The 20800-nt window shown below is 26.3% G+C and overlaps 1 protein-coding gene across 4 annotated transcripts in view; it reads left to right on the top strand.

Moving 5' to 3' along the window:
- Positions 1-20800, top strand: part of LOC129610718 (putative phosphatidate phosphatase) — a 174251-nt gene that overhangs the window by 136979 nt on the left and 16472 nt on the right. For all 4 annotated transcript variants that reach the window (XM_055523383.1, XM_055523382.1, XM_055523384.1 and 1 more), the window contains one exon: positions 8150-8344. In XM_055523383.1, coding sequence (XP_055379358.1) covers positions 8150-8344 — 195 coding nt within the window. The remainder of the gene's footprint in view (positions 1-8149; positions 8345-20800) is intronic.

The raw sequence follows: 20800 nt of genomic DNA, 5'->3' as shown, positions 1-20800 counted from the left end.
CTGGAATTTCATATGTACATAGATCTTTGCTAGAAACGTACTTCTGTACCCCTAAAACACTAAAAATGCTATTTTTCAACTATTAATTACAGCGAAACCATAAGCACTGTCCAAATTTTGTAAACTAAGAAAAATAGTGGCATTCTTCTTCTACCGTGGCTTTCTGCTTTTGGGAACTTTAAAAAAACAGAATGGCCGTCAAAATTTACCGTTATCTAAAATCCGTTTTTTTTAAATTTTTAATATCGTTTTCTCTTTAAGACCGCAGAATGCAGGAGTCTGAAATTTTGGCAGCTTTTAGATATTAATAATTTTTAATATTAATAAATACATAGTATATTTCGATAGAAGAAAATTTTTTCCAATATTAAGTAATTTTAATAATGTAGTACACACATAGTTGTTAAAAGGAAAAGTGCTACATTAAAAATCCTTGTTTTCGCCCAGCTTTATTTTAATTGAAATCTGATACATTATATTGATTACATTGAATTGGCATGTTATATTAAAAAAAAAGAATTACAAAATTTTAATTTTTATCCCTTATTTACAATATTTTATTCTACATATAATATTAACATGGTAATAATACATATTAATGATTTATATATGTATATATTGTATCTTCTGACATCACATTAAATTATCACAATTATTTATTGCCTACATATATTGTGTACATAATATGAAAATAACCTCCATAAATTCACAACTATCCGATAATCAAGAGTCCGCAAGTACATAAATTTTATAACAAATTGATTTTATCTTATAAGAATAAAATTCAAAACTATAAAAAACTTGAAATTTTTTTGTCACCATTTTTCAATCTCTTTCTTTTACTAATGTTTTATATAGGTTAACTTATCCCATTTCATGCGTCATATTCAGTATATAAAGAAAAATTATAATAAATATTCCTTGAATCCTTGATATAATGAAGTACAATTTTATATATGCATCTATATTGCGAATGTAAAAGATATGCAAGTATGTTTGTCTACCACAATTAATCATATTATTATCGTTAAACATTTTCCAATCTCAATTTTTATAACGTATACCGTAATGGCGCACTATCATTCGCGTTCATTATTATTTTTTTTATAGATTTTTAAAAGGAATGAAATGGTTTATTATTCACATAATATGAAAAAAAACAACAAAGAAAAAAGGAATTGATTATTATATAACATTTATTTAGTACGTAATTATTATTGGGACCTGTTCGATACACATTGACGTCATTTTAAACAATTATTATTATTAAAATTTCGCATAATAAATACAATAAAAGAAAGAAAAAGGATAAATTTGATTACGTTATTTCCATAGTGTAAAATATTTTTACGTTCCGATCATATTGTGTCATATTGACATTTTAATCAGTAATATCCCAGAATAATTTAAATTCAGAGGAAAACAAAGAGGAAATTATGAATAAAATTTACGATTAAAAATAGGACAATGCCAAAAATAAAACGGTTTAAAATAACAATAACATGTGGAACAATAGTAATCTCTACTTGAAATTGCTACTTACATTCATACCGTAATTTCGATAATATTAGATAAAATTCCAATTTGGTTAAATTTATAAAAATTTGGTTGTATGCACTTATTAGAATAGATGATGTTCTTTTGTTAATTCATGGAATTATAAATGAATTTAATTCATGCTTTAAGTACCTGGACATGGCTGGGAAGACTTCTAATTTCTTTTGTTCCCAGAATTAAACATAAGTAAACAGAGGCATATTTTTATGTTTTATAACTAATAATAGTATCCATCAATGTAATAATACTGACTGTGACCATATCAAAGTAAATACGTGGTAATTTTTAATATTCTGTGTGAAAATCTTGCCACAGCATTAATCATAAGTGCATAAATACTGACTAAATTTGAGTTCTTATCGTAAAAAAATTAATAATCAACCATGCATGAAATTATAATTTGAATTTTCTGTAAAAGATCACAAGTTCCTATTTAAAATGATAGGCTATTTTCAAAAATCAATTATTCTACTCGAATTATCCGGAAATATTCTAGTTCCTATTTACGGATTACCCTTATTATACTCGTATATGCATACGATATGTTATAATCAAAGGCAAATGAATTGATTTATGGTTTTATAAGAGCATAAAAGAGATTTTTATTTTCTTCTTTTGTACATTTTTTTTTTGCATCTTTTCTATAAAAGATTTATTACAATGTCAATATTATTTTTTGAATTAACAGTGGGTATAAAGAGGAAAACAATAATAACAAAAAACGCGGAAAATAAAAGAAAATTGTGCAAAATTTTGTAAGGAGACAAAACAGAAAATCAAAATAAATGTACTGAAAATTTTTATATTTTGATGTTAGCAAAACATTAACATGACACGCGAAAGATAGTTATTCATACTCTTACGTACATACATTACATGCATTTCATGCTATAAAAGAAAAATACATTGTGTGTTTGTAATTTTATTTTCCAGTATAATTGACAAATGATTTTCATGAAATTTTTTGATTTTTCAGTATGCTACACATTTTTCATAGATAATCAATTTATTTATAATCGTAAATAGTACCTATTATTTGCAGCGAACCGAATAACTTCCTCAGGGAGATAAAGATAAAAGAATGAACAATTTTTTCTAATATTTTACGTTCATATTTTGCATTTCGTCTCGCTTGAATTTCTTTCCTGTAATTTTACTCTTTGCATATCAATTTCGCTCTTTAATCTAATTTCTAATGCAGCAAAATGTAAGTAGAGCTCTTTTATGTAGTGTAGAAAAAGCATTATGAACTGCAATATATAATATTGTATTTTTAGAATTAATTTTTTTTTTACAAAGAGAGTAATATTTATAATTGCAAAGAGGAAAGAGAGCAAAATATGATTGAGTCCGATATTACGTTGTATTAATGTGTCCGATATTACTAATACAACGAGTTGTTGTTAATTTTTTTATAATTTTTTATTAATTCATATAAGAATAACTAATTGAAATTTCTTCATACAACTGCAGAACGGAAGAATGATATAATCAGGGGAACGAATTAAAGGCAAAAAAATTTTATAATTTTGGTCCGATATGTTTGTGTAATACTCCTTACATTAACATCATTAAAGAGAAATCAACAAACTCATTCGAGTTAAAATTTTCAAAGATATTCATTATTGGTATCCTTAATATTGAAAGTGAATGAATTATGTGATATGAAATCAACGACAGATTCTTAATTCTACAATTTAAATTCAAAATACCACTGCAATTCACAAACCTGGTACAGGTACTGGAATAAATTATGTACTAGAATATATTATGAATGAAATATTTAAAAAATTATTTTTTCTCGAAGCGCACTCATGTTGGCGGACCAACGTCTTCTAAAAGAGTGCAATGAAATTTGCTTATACAGTTAATAAGACCTTTTGCGCTTAAACAATTTGATTTTGGAATAAATCCTATTACTGGATATGCACTAGAGTGTCAGTTATTCAATTTCATATTCTTCTTTCTGATTTTGTTTCTTTTTTTCAATACTAATTTTTATAATACAAACAATTCTTCCTTTATATCTCGAAAAAAAAAATTAAATCATAAATCACTTCACATAATAAATTTCATTATTATGGCATATAATCCCTACGTTCTACTGCATAATTCCACGATATTGCCATAAAAACGGATTAAATTTCTCTAAAAATATTTATTTTTTTTTTTTTAGTTTTCGAACTTTTGAATAAATTTTCTGAAAATTTATTAAGATATTAATCTTTAAACTAATCTTTTATGTAATTTAATACCTTAATAACTTAATAAAATTTAACATTTATCGATTATTTATCATTCATCATAGTTATGCTTCATCTATTCTTATATGCAAGCAGGTGGAAAATTTTCAGAACATTATCATTGATTCTATGTACTCATAATATTATTAAAGAAAATTTATATAGCCTGAAAAACGGTAGTTAACTATCTCAAAATAAAGATAATATTATAAGCAATTTATAAAAAACAAAAAAACAGGGAAGTTCACACAGAAACTTAAACGGTTCCATAACTAAAGAATGTAAGCGATTGAAAAATATTCGAAATTTTTATAAAAAAAAAAATTTCAGTTTCAAGAATTTTATTTTAGTTTTTTTTTTTTTAATCTTCATAAATAACTCTCTCACAATAAATCAATTAATCTTGTGCAATAAATCATATTTGATATACGTGTTACCTTTTCTTTAATTTTCTAAAGCATTTTACAGTATATAATTTATAATAAATTCGATTCAAATCAATGGCTTATAAAGTAGCACATTTTTGAAAAGTGATTTCAGTATTTGCCTAGCTCCGAATTAATCATCATATTAAAATATACTGTCATAATAATTGCATACCTCCAGGATGAGAGCAAACTTAAAAGAAATCGTATAAATTGATGTCGAACTTCAATCAATGTTATTGGTTACAGGTAATTTAAAGCACTGTCAGATTTTCTGACAAGATTTTCTTTTCATTTATTTTAACCGTACATACGCCATTGTAGTTTAACCGTATACCGTTGTATATCGTAAATGATATGAAATTTTAAAATATTGCTAATTTTGGGATGGAGAAGGCATATTGTCGAAAAATCACGTTTTAACAACCTTGGTCATAATTTTTGAAGAGGCTGGCAATAATATGAATAATTTTCTTCTAGTGAAATATATATTTTAATTTTATTAAAAGGAGCACACGAATGAACGAAAGGACGAACATAACTGTAACACATGGACACATTTTTTTACCCAATTTTGTAAAAATTTTATTAAAAATTGAATTGGGGTGAAATATCTAAAATTTATCATAATGTTACACGTTCTTGTTTTATACATCTAGTGCTCAAGAAAATAAGAACTGAGTAGAACTGCGAAAGATATGAGTATATTCAGTAGCATTTTCTATAACATTGCAATTCATCTTTATTTAAAAAATTATTCATGCAAGGTCAAACAAAATTACTCATAAGAAAATGATTGTAATCGCGTGCAAAATATAAGAGATACAGAAGGACATTAAAGATATTAAAAAAGAAAAAAAAAATAATTTAAATATTTTAGTTTTACAATTTTGAATATTTGATATTAAAGCAAAAATTATAAAGGCGAACGAGTGCAGCTTAGCAATTTTTAAAAATGAATGTAGTATCGGTTCGAGAAAAAATATGACTAATATTTAGGGAACATTTCAAGTTCAAGAACTCTTCTAAGGGGTTAAAGTTCTCAAGTGTGAGACAGACAGGAAAATGTCTAAAAATAACCAAAATTTGTAATTGTAACTTTTATAAAATGCATTCCATTTTTATGTAATAGTTGGTTAAAAACTAAATGTATAATATAACACGACCTTTAATGATGAGGTCGGTGGCAGGAATATTTGCATATAACTTTATTCCAGCAGATGGCTTCGAATTTTTATATGGAAAATAAATATTTAATTTTAAACATTTAAATTTAATGCTTAGTTTAACTGCAATACTAAGGGGTTTTCAAGCAGGACAATGTTTAATTTACAAACTATTACAAAATACTCCGGGACAGCTTTAAGTATTAAATTTCTGTTAGAAGAAACGCTGTGATACTGTTGACTGTTGAATCAAATTATGCTCATTTCGTTTAGATTTCGGCATGATTTTGTTACATGATTGTTCATCACATCTCAAACGTTTGTTTAAAAAAAAATTTTGATTTGTCTATTAATTTTTATCACGAAAAATAAAAAAAAAAACAATTTCGGAATGTTTTGGGAATTTTTTTTTGTTTTAGGCTCAAAAATAGAAAAGTAAACATTTTTTTTTTAATTCTTTTGTGTTTTTTCCCTCTTATTTATTATTTGTTTATTCCATTTGAGACAAAAGAACAAATTGTTAAGACAAACAATAATAATCTTTGATTTGATATTCAAGTTGAGCGTCAAACATACCGGTATGGACTGTTCAGTTTTCAATATGATGATTAGATTTTGCCTTGCCTTTCTTCTTTGTCATTATAGATTATTGTAACGTGACAGTCAAGTGAGGTTTGTGGATATTTTCATGAAATCAAAAAGGAAAATTTTTATAGATTGATGACTTTTTAATGGGAGAAGTGTGCGTGTTATAATAATTATGATTTAAGAAGTTGTTATATTTAAGTGGTGTTAGGAAGAAAAATTGGTTTTTTTATTTTTGTAGGTTTCCGTATATTTAATTGTATGCTTTTTTATAAAATAAATAAAAAAAAACGGAGGGGGAATGGTTCGACTTGATTTTTTTTACTATTTCCCTTTATTTGAAAAAACCAGAAAAATAATGTTGACATTAATCATTATATAACATTATAGTTTCACAATATACGATATCGTTTTTATGTTTGACGGGAAAAATGGACTGGGGAACAGCCGACAAAATAATAAAATGGTTCATTGCACTTTTCTATATGTATGAAATGTACATTTGGGTGGGAGAGGTATGAACGCATTATTTTTGTGTGTTTTGGGAGAAAATTATACAAAACAGTTAAGATTTAAAAGGGGGGGGGGAATTCATTATTTAATATTTTAATGTGAGAACTTTGATTTTTTCTCTTGATAAAAAAAATTAAAGCACGTTTTTTTAAGAAAACATTTTTTTTCTTCTAAGGGAAATAATTAATTAAAACCAATTTAGAAAAGTGTTATTTTAAGAATATTTCAAAAATATTGGAGTTAAAATTATATATCATTGATGAAAAGATGTTTTGGTGGAAAAAAAATTCATTAAAAAACTCAGAAAGCGGTAAAAAAATTATTCTTCTTCGATACTTTGGAGATTTTGTGCAGAATGAACGGCAACTTTCAATCAAAAAGATCCAAACGAATAAAGATATGCAAGGCAACAAAAAATTTTTTTAATAATAATAAAGTTTTCATGTGTTGTTAATTAATCTCTATCGAGCTCATATAGTTGAATAATTACTTTCCGGAAACTAAATGAAAATTGTAATTTGGTGTCTCCACTCAAAAACTACCAAATTTTTTTTTTTGAAATATAAACAAATAATGTGTGTGTAAAGAGATGTATGAGTATGACATTGATCGATTTCTTCAACAATATTTTATTCGTTGAGTCACAAACCACTGTCTATATAATATTTATACAAGTTAAAATTTTTCAATAGGTTTCAATGTTTTAATATTTAAATAGTATTCGATATCCTGAATCAATCTGGTTGCTTCGAATTTCAATTTATCGAACGTAATCCAAACGAAATCGAAAGACCTCGAAAAAATAATCGTAAATATTAACAAATATGTTGGTTTTCCTACGCTTTCCAGGGAGTGTTCAAGCCTAGTAAGTCTTATAGGCCTCAACAAATATATTAATTTTGTTTTCTTCTCAAAAATTTTGAAATGTTCGTATGCCAGTTAAAGAATTATTCATGCAACTGCAGAATAGATGGATCAACTGCAGCCTAGAAAGCGGTAGGTCACTGGTTCGAGTCCAGTTCGAGGAGCAAAATTTTTTAATTAATTTTTCTGCCTTTAACTCGTTCCTTTGATTACGTCATCTATCTGTTCTGCAGTTGCATGAAGAAATTTCCATTAAGTTAAATTATTAGTGTAATAAGCACATTACTTATTAATTTCACAATTATGATGTTGTATTAGTAAAATTCATAATAAAATGCCAAGTTTTACGATCATTTCCAACAGAATAGTCCTTACAATCAATGCAACTAATAATTGATTCTCAAAAAATTTATTTTTCAATAAAATAATTTATAAATTAAAAATAACACAAAATTACTAGTGCATAGTCATTACAAGACTACAAAATCTTGTTTATAAGAATAATTATAGTTAAGTAATTTAGACGTCATACATAATGACTTCGAAATATTCAAGTTCCGTCACCACCTTAAGTTATTAAAAAATAATTTCTCTCCTGTATTAAAGTCTTCATCAATTTGACATCATCAATAAGCTTAGGATTATAATTAAATAATATTTCATACCTTAAAATAGTTTTGCTTCAAACACACACACATTATTATTTTTACCTTAACATTTTACCCACCTTATAAAATATTTTTACATAATTATGTGACACTTATAATTTTCTTGTCTTTTTTTTTTATTTTTGCAGATTGTACCTATGGAATATTTTCATGGTAAAAACAAATCAATGCCAACTTATAGATTTATGGACTTTGATTTACCATCATGGATTGTTGAATCCTATAAACAAGTTGGTATATTTGCATTTGGTGCCGGTTCACAGCAATTAGTTGTAGATATTGCAAAATATTCAGTTGGAAGATTAAGGCCTCATTTTATTGATGTAAGTATTTATATTTGTTTTTTGCTTTTTAATACAAACATACATATACATTATATATATATATACAAATTATGTAAATGTTTTTAATAATGTAATAAATTTAGACATTAAGAGATTTTTTTTTTGTTAAATAAATGTTATTGATAATTAAAATTAAATTTTAATGTTTTTGTCATCAAACAAAATAACAAGATGTAAAAAAAGAATACAAGTTAGTGTTTAATAAAGGGATCACAAAAAGGACTTTTTTTTAACCACCTTATTATAGAAGCCAAAATTTTTCATATAAAACTGACCCTAATGTTATAATGGGAGCGAAACTCAAAAATAATTGTACATCATTGCAACCTACTAGGAGTTAATGCCATTTTTCCATTAAAATTTCTGTATCAAGCCTATACATTTCATATATAACTACATTTAATATAATTGTTTTCATTCAATAGAATTTGCGATCAAATTCATATAATGTAGAACTGGGATCTCGTATTTGCAGAAATGAAAAGGTGATAACATACAAATTGTTTGATATTACCTTATCATTTTTTCGAAAACGACGATTCATGAAAATCAAATCAAATAGTAAGGCCCGTGTAGTACCTACTTATCCCCCTAAATTATCCATTCAATTGATTAGTTCACTATTCTCATATTGATATTTACTCTTTTAGTTTTATTATTAAAAAAGAAGCGAATTTCAAACACAACAAGAGTAGATTCGCTACATTAATTAGAGAGCGGAAAATGAAAATGTCACCAATTATACTTGAACATATTGACATAAACACTTTGCATCTAAAATGTTACTCGTAGTAATTAGATATAAATAAATATATTAGGAGAGAGAAAATATATATTAGGAGACTACGTATTTTTAATCATCAATAGCTGAAAAATATAGTGAGATGAGAGCCTGTTCCGTAATAATACTCACCATTCTTTCGAAGAGCAACTTTCATACAAAGTAAATTGAATAGCAAATTTCTCAGTGTCATTCTTGTATTCTTGAAAAACGTACTAAAATTGAATTTCAAAATTTATGTTTTTATTAATTTGAAATAATGTGTCCAAAGTCTATGATGTATGATTATTGTTATGTTATTTTATATAAGCATACATTATGTAATATAAATATAACATTACATTTTAGTAATTTCAAAATATTTAAGATTAATAAAATGAGTTGCATGCAAAATACAATGCTCATACATGAACATACTCGTATATATACATTTGTCATCAGATTTAATAAATTTCAACTTACCAATTTAAAATAAATTAAAAAAATTTTTTATTTCTATAGTTAATAATTTAAGAATTTATTGCTATTAATAAGATAAGTAATTTTTAAAGCGGTTAGTGACAATTATAATGGTTTATTTTTAACACTAATTTTTTTTTGTTATTTTCTGCCATTTTTACTGAAATTATGCACTTGTCTGGTGACATTTATCTTCTTTTTTATACTCAATATCTATTTTACATGTTAAAATATAAAACCTTTTACTTCTTAAATGTATACTATAAGAATATGCAAATAAAATATAAAATTAAGACTACTTACTTAATAAATATTTAAGCATTAACAGCTGTCCATACAGTATTAAGCCCAAGTTACGTTTTTATTATTTTATGAAATAAAGAAACATAAACACACGTCTTAAAATTTACACTCACTTGTTTATGGGGTTGGGTACTAAAAGTAACATTGTGAATTTATAAAATTTCTATTCTTTTTTTTTGAAATCATTGAGCTTGCATTTTATTCTCGTAAAAGCAACAATTTTATTCGATCCGATTATCGTTTATTAGAAATCTATTATATATATGTTTTGCTATATCGACATTTCTACATAAAATATAATAATATTTTGGAATATGAGAAATGGTGTTATCGTAGTAAATCTCTATAAAATTACTCTCATAATAACTGATTCTAAATTATAGAATGAATAGGTTCGGTATTATGCATAGTAATTTTAATAAACTGCATATTGTAATGCATTGGTAACAGTTCAAAATTGCGTTGTAGCTATACCATAAAAAATCGAACTATTACTATTAATTTTTATTATAATCGTGGCCCTACTGTACTAAATTCGTTTGTTTGTGGAAATTCTGAAATATTGAATATTCTAATTCAATAATAAAAATCATTTGAACAGCATTAAAAATTTGTAAAATTCTATTGCTGAGGAACTGCAAGTAATGAAAATTTTTGAAACTAAGGATTTATTTTGATTTCAAATCTAGTTCGCTATGTCCAGATTTCAATTTTGTGGAAATTACGAGGGCTGTCCCAGAATTAAGTAGCCTAATCAAGAAAACACAAAAATTTTGGCAGAATTTATTTTTATTTCTCAACATAGTCCCCTTTTAGGTCGAAACCCTTTTCCCAGCAGTGTTGAATTGCTTCGATACCATTTTTATAGTAAGAACTGGGAAACTCTGCAAAATAGCCATCAACACCAGACTCTACCTCTTCATTTGTAAAAAATCTTCTTCCACCAAGCCATTTTTTCAAGTTTGGAAATAGAAAGTAATCTGAGGGGGCTAAATCTGGTGAATAGGGTGCGTGAAGAAGCAGTTCAAACTTCAATTCATTAATTTTTGCCATGGCGATTGTAGATGTGTGAACTGGTGCATTGTCTCGTATACACAAAAATGAAAATTATACACAAAATGAAATACATAAGAAAGGGTCCTTTAAATTTACATTTCCTACTGAAGAACCGAAACAGAAAGGAAACCGAAAATCTAACATCTACGTTCCAGAACAAAAAAAATTTCCAACATTTTACATAAAAATAATTCTATTGACCAAAAATTGAATCACAAATAAAATTTTTTACTAAAATACCATTTAAATTTTTAGTTGAAAATCATTTCAATGTTTTCAAAATCCCAAATAATCTTACTTATCTCTTTTGTATTTACTATGCCAGTTGCAAGTCCATTAAAAAAAAATGATCATTTCCAAATATAAAAGTGCACATAATATGAAAAGTCCAACAGCAAAAGATGGCTTTTGAATCCCAATTTTTGTTTTTCTTCTTTCTGTTCTTTAATTTATTTTAAAGTGTGGTAAAATTTTTGCGGATTCCAATTTAATTTAAATCGAATGGAACCCAAAATAACGATAATAAAAAAAAAACCAAAAATCGAATTTTATTTTCAGGTTACTTATGCGGTTAATCGCACAGTTATTTATTTTACGGTGTTAATTTTTATTTTTATTTGCATATTGTATAACAGACTTCTGTTCCATATATACGTATACGTATATATAAGAATGAAAAAAAAATAACATTCAGAATTTTTTTTTTACAATTTAATTTAAATTTTTTTTTTTATTTGTTGATACAAAAATGAATTTTTCTTTTTGTGCATTTTTTTCTGTTAATAAAAATTACTTTATTTAAAATATTTGAAATATCTTTAATATCGAATTTACTAAAAGAACAGCGATAACCGAAAATTTTCCATTTAAAACGAAGTTTTGCTTAAATATGTTCAAATTTTTGAATAGAAATTGTTTAAATTAAAATTATAATGCCGCCTGATATGGGGCCATATAACAATAAATCAAAAAATTTAATCTATAATTGATATTCAATTGAAGATGCACTTCATATCTCTGTACTTCAGTTAAACCGGTATAGGTCACTGGTCCGAGTTCGTTTTGAGGAAAAAAATTTTGGAAATTTTTTTGACTCCTTGCTTTGATTACGTCATTCATCTATTCTGCAGTTGTATGATTGAATATTCTTTCCCCAGATTAAGGTTTAAATTTAATTATCATTTTAATACTCACATATTTTTTAGAAAGCCTTAATATTCAAGACTCTTTTTTTTCGGAGATGACGATTATGATTAACATGCTCTCAGAATTTAAACGAAATTTCAGATACATAACTAAATTTCTCTTATTTAAACAAACATAAATTACCGTGTGATATTAATTCAACCGTCTGTAATTATTAATTAGTGAGCTCAAACATTCTTAATTTTAAAATTTTTTATATCGTATATGTAATACCCATTGGCCATAGTGTTTAAAACCTTTAATATTAAAAAATAAATAAATAGGAAATTTTGTATAAAAATTCCTTTCTTAGATTACCTACACGGTAAAAGGGGTAATTAGCTTCCGGATTTAATATATGCGAACATAAAATATTTCTATACGACCTTTTTTTTTTTGTTTTAAATTCATAATTAATTTAAAAATTTCAAATATTCAATTTTAAATATTTAAATTACAAAGGAATATTCCTACCTAACCTTGACAAAATTTTATATGTGATTATACAGATTTATTATTATAGGGAATTTAATGAACACGAGGCAGAAATCTCTTTCTAGTCCTCATTATATGGATTGGCATATGTTTAATGTACAACATCAAATATTTGTACAAAATATTTTCTTTCCGAAATCCTTAAAATTTTTTTCCTAATAAAACCCTTTTAATATCCCATTTAGAAATTAAATGTGTTAAATATAAATAATTATATGCATAGCTCTAGCATGACGTACTCACATTTTATAGAATTTAAAATAAATTGCTTGACTTTTCAAGTTTTCAACTTTACGGACATCATAGAAGACATACAAGTCAATTTTAAAGATATTGTAAACTAATTTAATCACAAAAAATATATTCGGAATGATAATCACAAGAAAAAAATTCCCTCAATAGAATTTAATAGTTTTACAATGAATGCCTCACAAAATATTTAAATTATTTAATTTATAAAAACTTATCCAGCAATACAAATTTCAAATTTTATCATCCAACTTGTCTAAAACTTCTTCTCATTTTATACTATCCATAAATAGAAAAAAATTTTAAGGCTTTTCTGTAAAATAATAGCAACTTATTTAGCTCTCATAAAATTACACATGAATTATTTTCAAATCGATGACGTGAACTAAGTCCCCATGATAAATTAAATCTCATAAGTATTGCAGGAAATGCAAAAACGCTTTTCAGATTTGTGTTATTACAAATATTTCCTCTTGAGTACAGTTCCATTAGAGTCTTTTATTCCATTAGAGTTCATGTTCATTTTATTATTTTCTCATTTATCGTCTAATACCCGCCTTTGCAACTTCTCCCTCGAAACATTTGTTCCATCCAACTTATTTATTCTAGTTCACAGCATATTTCTGTCGCTTTATCAATTTTATGATATGATAGTAAGCTTTACTAATATTCTTCAACACTTCTTTTGTTTACGGCACTGCTACTAGACCGGGTGGGAGAAATATGCTATTTATTGGCATATTTTGCGTTATATATATATTTCTTAATCTACATTTTCGAAAAGTCTGTAAATTAAACTAAAATAAACAAAGAAAACCCACGTCTATTATAAATTAAGTAATTTGTGTTGAAATTTGTTTGTTTAGTTAAATTTGCATGTCCTCACAAATTTAAAACGGGTTGAAAACAAAAACAATATCACATATTTGGAATTATTTTATTCTTAAAGGATATACAAAATTTTCTTGTCATACAAAATAAAACAAAACGCCTTCAGGGCCTTATTTCATGTCACCATATACACAAAACTTCATATATATAAAAACAAATATTTTATTTTATGCCTTTACAGTGCATAACTTGCATTACAATCCTTTTTATTTTATTTTATTGTATTTTTTTTTTTTTATTAAATTCCTTGAATTTTATCCTTTTCGTTCTCGTTATTTATAAATGTGGATGAAAAAACGCTTTGAGAATCCTTTTAAATTAAACACAAAAAAAAATTTTTCAACTGAAAATATTTTAAAATAAAAAATGTTACTCAATACACTTTTAGACTTTATATTGTATATAAGCTTAAGCAGGTGTAGCAGATCAGGATCTGAATTTAATCGTTGAATCATAAAATAATTTTAATATAATTTTGCATTTAAATTTTTTTTGTTGCTTTGTGCAACTTATTATGGGCAGTATATTTTCAGTTTAATACTTTTTTATATAATAATGCAAGCATTAAAGAATAAAATATTTTAATGCGATAGAAATAGGTTGATTCTATAAAATTTTGTACACATAAAATAAGCTTATATCTCCCATCTTCATCTACAATGGATTTTATTCAGCCCATTAAATAATTTCTACAATTGGAATATATTATTGTAATTTTTTTTTGAAATACTTTAATTTTCCGATATTTTAAAGTAGTTTAAAATTAAATAAGTATAAATCTTTTATATTATTGTCAAATTATGCATAATTGTTTCCTATAAGCCATAATATAGAAATTATTCCGTCGTTAATAACACAAACAGCAAAATCAAGTGGGATTAGTACAAAAAATTACTACGTTCACGAATGCTAAGTATGAAGATAGAAAATATTTTTAAATAATTTTTATACAAAAATACAGCCATAATAGAAATATCCGGAAGGATCGTTTAATATCATCCATTATTTGAAAGAACAATAATAATTGGCGATAAATATAACGTGAGCTGTGTATGAACTTCATTAAACGACGCATTTTTCTGACTGAAGCAGAATATGTAGTCGGTCTTATTCATGTATGAGCTTATGATCAGTCCCATTCCATATGCTGTAATTTTTCTTAAATAACAAAGTTGTTCTGAGAAAAACCAGCACCTAATCAATGCAAATCGACGAATGATTTTTATTCTTAATTTGATTGTTTTGCCCAAGCATAACCCTATTAATGTAATTTTTCTAGAGCGAACCGATAATTAACGTCGAAAATTCAGCCAAATGTGAAAGCCGGATTTGTAGTCAACGTTTTTGCAAGTTCTCTTCAATTCAAAACACACACTCTGTATAGGGAGATCGAAAAGGAGAAACCTTTTTAAATAATCATCGCGATTTATGAAGATATTGAGAAAAATTCATCAACATTTCTTACAATTTTTTTATTAATTTCGTTTTCTTTTTTTAATAAAGCGCAGTCATTTATTTTTAATGGATAATATCCTGGTTTAGCTCATGAAGTCGTTCTTGTCTTTCCTTTTTTTAAATCTTTTCACCGTCTTTTTATATTCTATAAATACATAGGTAATTAACATCTTCCTTGCCTTTAAAAAACTATCTCGAAAAAGTATTTAATTCGCGATAAGCAAAAGAGAATCGCAAGATTTTTAGAATTAATTATAAGTATCTACATAAGCAGATATCGTAGGAAACAATTTGAAAAGATTATCTCCTGTATATAGGATTCAAGCTAATTAAAAACTTATAAGAATCAGAGTTGTACGAATGAACTTGGTAGCAGTACAAAAGTAAAATAAAAGCGATTAATGCTGTCAGATAAATACAAGGAATTCATTAAAGCGACCAAATCAACAATATAAACAACTTTAAAAAAAAGACAATAATACAAAAATGCCAGACCATTTGAAAACAACAGCAGAAAATAAAAGGAAAACGTCTTGTTATAAAAAGAAATAATTAAAACGAAAAACCGAAACGACAGCGTAAGGTTCAAGGTTCACTTCCAATATAATTTTATCTTGATTGCCACTTATTGTATTGGTTATAATTGAGAAAACATGTGTTTCATTTATATATTTCTCATTTTGCTTGAGCGTTGGTGACGCTTCTCTCTATACTGTCGCTTAAATATTGTTTTTTGGACACATAATTTAATATTTTTAAATAAAGTCACTTAGTGTTACGTAAAACTTAATTAAAACCAATAAAATAAATATTTTCTTAACAAAATTTTTAAATTTTAAAGATTGTCAAATTTTTCGTGCTTACAGAAAACTCTCATGATGCTAACCTGCAAAATGAGTAAATTTATTTATGCTTTTCAAACTACAATCCATGTCGACAATAATATTTTCCGCTGACATCGAAAATAAAGATTTACCAAAGTAGTATGTCAATAACAAAAATCGGCAGCTATCGAAAAAATGACAGTTGAAAAGGAAATCATATGGCATTTCACGTCATTAGCAGTAGATAACAAGAATTTCTAATATGACGATTTTTAATGTAAATAAGATTAAGCTACAATTCTAACGATATTTAAATATTGCTAAATTAGCATACAGTTTTGCTCACGTTTATGTAATTATTATGTATTTTCTAATAATAAGAGCGAAAACTACTTGCTCTTATGTCAGTGGCCTCAAACACAAACCGCCTAACTCGAGTTAAGACAAAAATGAGATATGTTTACCAGCGAATTCTCCGTTTTGAGTTTCATATGCTCACAAATTTTGGTGGTTCTACGACTATTGCAGCCGGAGTTATTTTCGGATTCACACATGACCTAATTCGAAATGGCAACCATATGCACTTGCACTAATCGCCTAAATCGAGTTAAGAGCAGAAAACATCTTTTTTATGTTTTGGACAAACCACTTATTTCGAGATAGGCTATTGTTGCAAATCGAAATTAGTGACATTTTTTTTTATTTGTATGAATTTTTACAACCGCTTATCTCGAGTTAGGCTTTTGTTGCAAAATTAATTTTGAGTTTTTTTAAATACTAACTCGACATAAGCGATTTGTGTAAAATAAAAATTGGTAGTTTTTTAAACTCATCTCGAGTTAGGCGATTATTGCAAATACAATTATATTCCAAAAGGCTTCTTATGTCGAGTTAGGTTTTTATAACGCGTGCAAATAAGAACAATACATCGAAGTTAAGCGTTTAGTGTTCGAAATAATACATGATCAGTATAGAATATTTTTTAGTTTTTTATAATAAAAAATATTTTATAACGCTTAACATATTATTTTATGTGATATATAGTGTAGTTACTTTATGTCCATGATTTAAAACTTGTTCACTATAGTTAAAATTAAATCTTACATTCAGCGACAAGAAAATAATTGTATTTTTTAACACAAAATATAAAACATCTGCAGAAGTTACCTGCATTATTAGTGCTCTAATTACCCAAATATCCCATGTTTAAGATTTGAATTTTTTTATTTAACAAATAATATTGTAGGTCATTTCGTGATTTACCTGCGACAAATGTTTTTTTCAATTGACGGAGTTCCCATGTTAAGATGACACGTGGCTAGCTACCTGATGGTAGATTGTTTTGCCTTTGTGGTCTAATTGTATTATTAAACAAAGTGTTGTTTTATTATGCCCTTGTAAAACACATGTTATTAGGAAGAACAAATTTTTGTGTTTAACAAGAGTTTTCATTCTAATTATTGTATTACAAAGCAACACTTTTATTATACACTAGTAAAAGACATTTTGTTAGGATATTCATATAATTTGCAAGGGTTTTCAATAAATAAAATTGGTACGTCTGGGAATAACAATATTTTGTTATACTTTTTATTACTCATTTCCGTAAGATTAAATTTCTTCGATTTTCAAATATTTATTATATTTTTGTTATTTCGAAGGAAGTATTTTTTACAAAGACAGTTTTTTATTATTGTTTTTAAATGTGCTGATGTTGGAAATTGTTAAATAATGCAAAAATTATCCAATATAAACTTTATTCACGCTTAATAAATGTACGTTAAAAATTTTGGAACTTGCTAGGAGAGCTGAGATTATTGTGGCGGATGTTAGAGGTATTGCAATATATTTGAAACTAACGTAACGGATTCAGTGTGTTTTAAAGCATAGAAATTAGCGAAACTGGTCCTATAGTTAATAAACAAGTATTTACACTACAGATCTTACTTTGAAAACCGAAGTTAATACAGTTTTGAAAACCGCAACTGACTTTGGTCGTGGTGACTGTATTAATGATCCTGATTTTAAAATTGACAACCTTCAAAAGCAAGTTTTTGAGTCCTATAGGGCATGTGAACATATCTGTAGAGATAAAAAAATATGAAAGGCTTTCTACTTTTATTCTTTTAAGAAAAATCCTTTTACAATTTGCCGAACGGTTAGAAAATTCGCTTAATCTTTCGCGACTGGGCTTGCTGAATGCACTCAAGTACATGAACGCTCGAAACTGACTCGTGGTTAATTTGTATGGAGTCTTAATTGAAAAGTAAATGCTGACAGCTAAAATAAAAATGTCGAGCAAACTTACAATATTCTTTGTTTATTTGATAATCAAATACTTATATACTCTATGATAGGAGAGCAAATTCCGAACCAATTTACTTTACCACAACTTTTTAAGGAGATCTATATACTTTTTACGGCAGAACTTAGAGAAAAACTGACGAGCAAACCATTTTCTTTATGTAATTAATAATACGTCTCCAAGATTTAATTTTCACAAGTATCGAATCATTATTTTCTATACGAGTTCGAGTTCACTATCAAATTTGACTTTTCATTACAGTAGTTGTAATGACTCACACTCGATTTCATTTTGTTTTTGATTTAAAAATTTTAATTAATTCGCATTTAGTATCATTATGAACAAGTAAGAAAGTCATATGGACTATACGAGTAGTACATAAATAAAATAACAAACACCAAACTCATAAACTCATTTTAGAAATTACTTTATGTACTAATTTTTACAATAATGTAACAACTTTGTCAGATCCGTTGCACAATGAAGCCTTTTTGTAATTGAATTACTTTTTGAAATTCTCTTAAGTGGAAAGAGTCGCACCACAGATTTAAAAAAATTCACTTCCAAAAATATTTTACAAGAACAGTTTATACAAAGATTTTTTATATTTTAAGACGAGGTGTTAACTAGTTAGATTTTCAAGATATACTCCGAATTGAAGAAGAAGAGAAAATTAGTCCCAAAAAAGAAAAACTTAGAGTACTTAATGCAATTTTTTAATCTTTTGGTTTACAAATTTTACAAAACGATTAAGACTGGAGATTTAGCAGATACTCATCCATATTTAGTTGGAGAATCCGAGAGAGAATAAAAGATACTGTCACCTTTCTTAAATTTAATGAAAAAATTATTTTTAAACTTTTAGAAATAATTTTTATTTGAAGTTTATTCATTTTTTACCTCAATTTATGTTTTTTATGACAATGATTTGGAAAAAGAGTGAAAAATCAAATAACGTAAAAATAATACATTTATTTCTTCCCTTTTCAATATAACTTAAGTCACCTAAAACCATATATTCAGTTTTGCAACAACAGCTTAAGTCGACTTAAGTTTGACGAAAATGCAAAAGTAATTTTTCACAAATCGCCTAAGTCGAGTTATGCTTTGCAAAGTGCTTTTTATAAATTTTGTATAACCGCCTATCTCACTTTTTTCATAATTATGAGAATACTATTAGTTGTTTTACTTCAGATTATGAGTTAATCGCTTCCTTTTTTAATTATCTTTCGATCAAAAAAAAAATTGGCTCAAAAAACTTCATAACTTTTTTCAAAATTAAATTTAAAGTTTAAAATGCATTTATCTCGAAATCACTAAAACAGACTTAAGTCATTTGTGCTTGAAGCCACTGATGTAATGATGTAAATCTGTACTCATTTACTCTCTTACGAAATTGAAGTAAGTAACTACTGTCGGCTCGACCTAAAAATTGAGAATATTTAAGTCACTTTCCAATTTTGAGCAATAAAGTATTATTGTCTTCTATGCCACTATGACAGACACGTTTAATTGAGCAGTAGTGTACAAAGTGCATAATTTAAAAAGAAAATAATTTAATTTATTCTATTCTAAATATAAGAGATTTTTCAAGGTAACCATAATACCTTCTATTTACAATAAATAAAAAAATAATCGTAAAAGGCAATCGTCCTTGATCTTCTTTATTTTCTTCTTCTTTTATTTAATTCTCAATTTCATTTTATTTCATTGAGCTCTTCTGCTACAAGATAAAATCTTAAAAGTGTTTTTTTTTTTTTTTTTTGACATATTTTCGCTTTATTTGTCGGCGTCTTCGTTTTTCTTTTCGGAATGTATTAAAACTACATATATATATATAGAAAAGCATCAATAATATTTAAGAAGGATAAGACTATAATCTTTAAGCTACATAGACTTTATCATGAAATCAATCATTCAATTTCTGGAATTCAACTGCATCATTCATATTAAATCCTATATAAAAGAGAATTTTGAAATTTTCAACTTAATTCCTGTATAGATTTTGCTTTTGATAATAAATAAAGTTGGGTCAAACCAATGGTTTGTATCGTAGCACTTTTCCCTTCAACAAGTGAAAATTCTGCTTTTAAATACAGTCTATGTATACCTATCACACTATTAAAATTATTTTCATTCATATACAAAACTATTTCTAGGATTGCATATATTTAGGATGAACGATTTATGCAGTCTTTGAAATAAAGCAAAAATTAATATAAACAGGGGTTAACATAATGCTCGATTTTAAGGGTTAATTGTGTGAGTTAAGAAAACTAATTATATTTTTTAATGTCATGGAATTTACCGTTAACTTTATGCGTTTATAGAAATTTGGAAAAGCTTGCGGTTTCGGAAATATAAGGTGTCAAAAATTCAAATTTTACGAATTTCAAGAGGTGATTACCTTAGAGGGGGTGAAGATGGAAAAA

Source organism: Condylostylus longicornis, unplaced genomic scaffold (assembly GCF_029603195.1).
Source record: "Condylostylus longicornis isolate FDR11 unplaced genomic scaffold, ASM2960319v2 ptg000048l, whole genome shotgun sequence".
Taxonomy (NCBI): domain Eukaryota; kingdom Metazoa; phylum Arthropoda; class Insecta; order Diptera; family Dolichopodidae; genus Condylostylus; species Condylostylus longicornis.
This window is presented reverse-complemented; position numbering and strand designations above follow the sequence as displayed.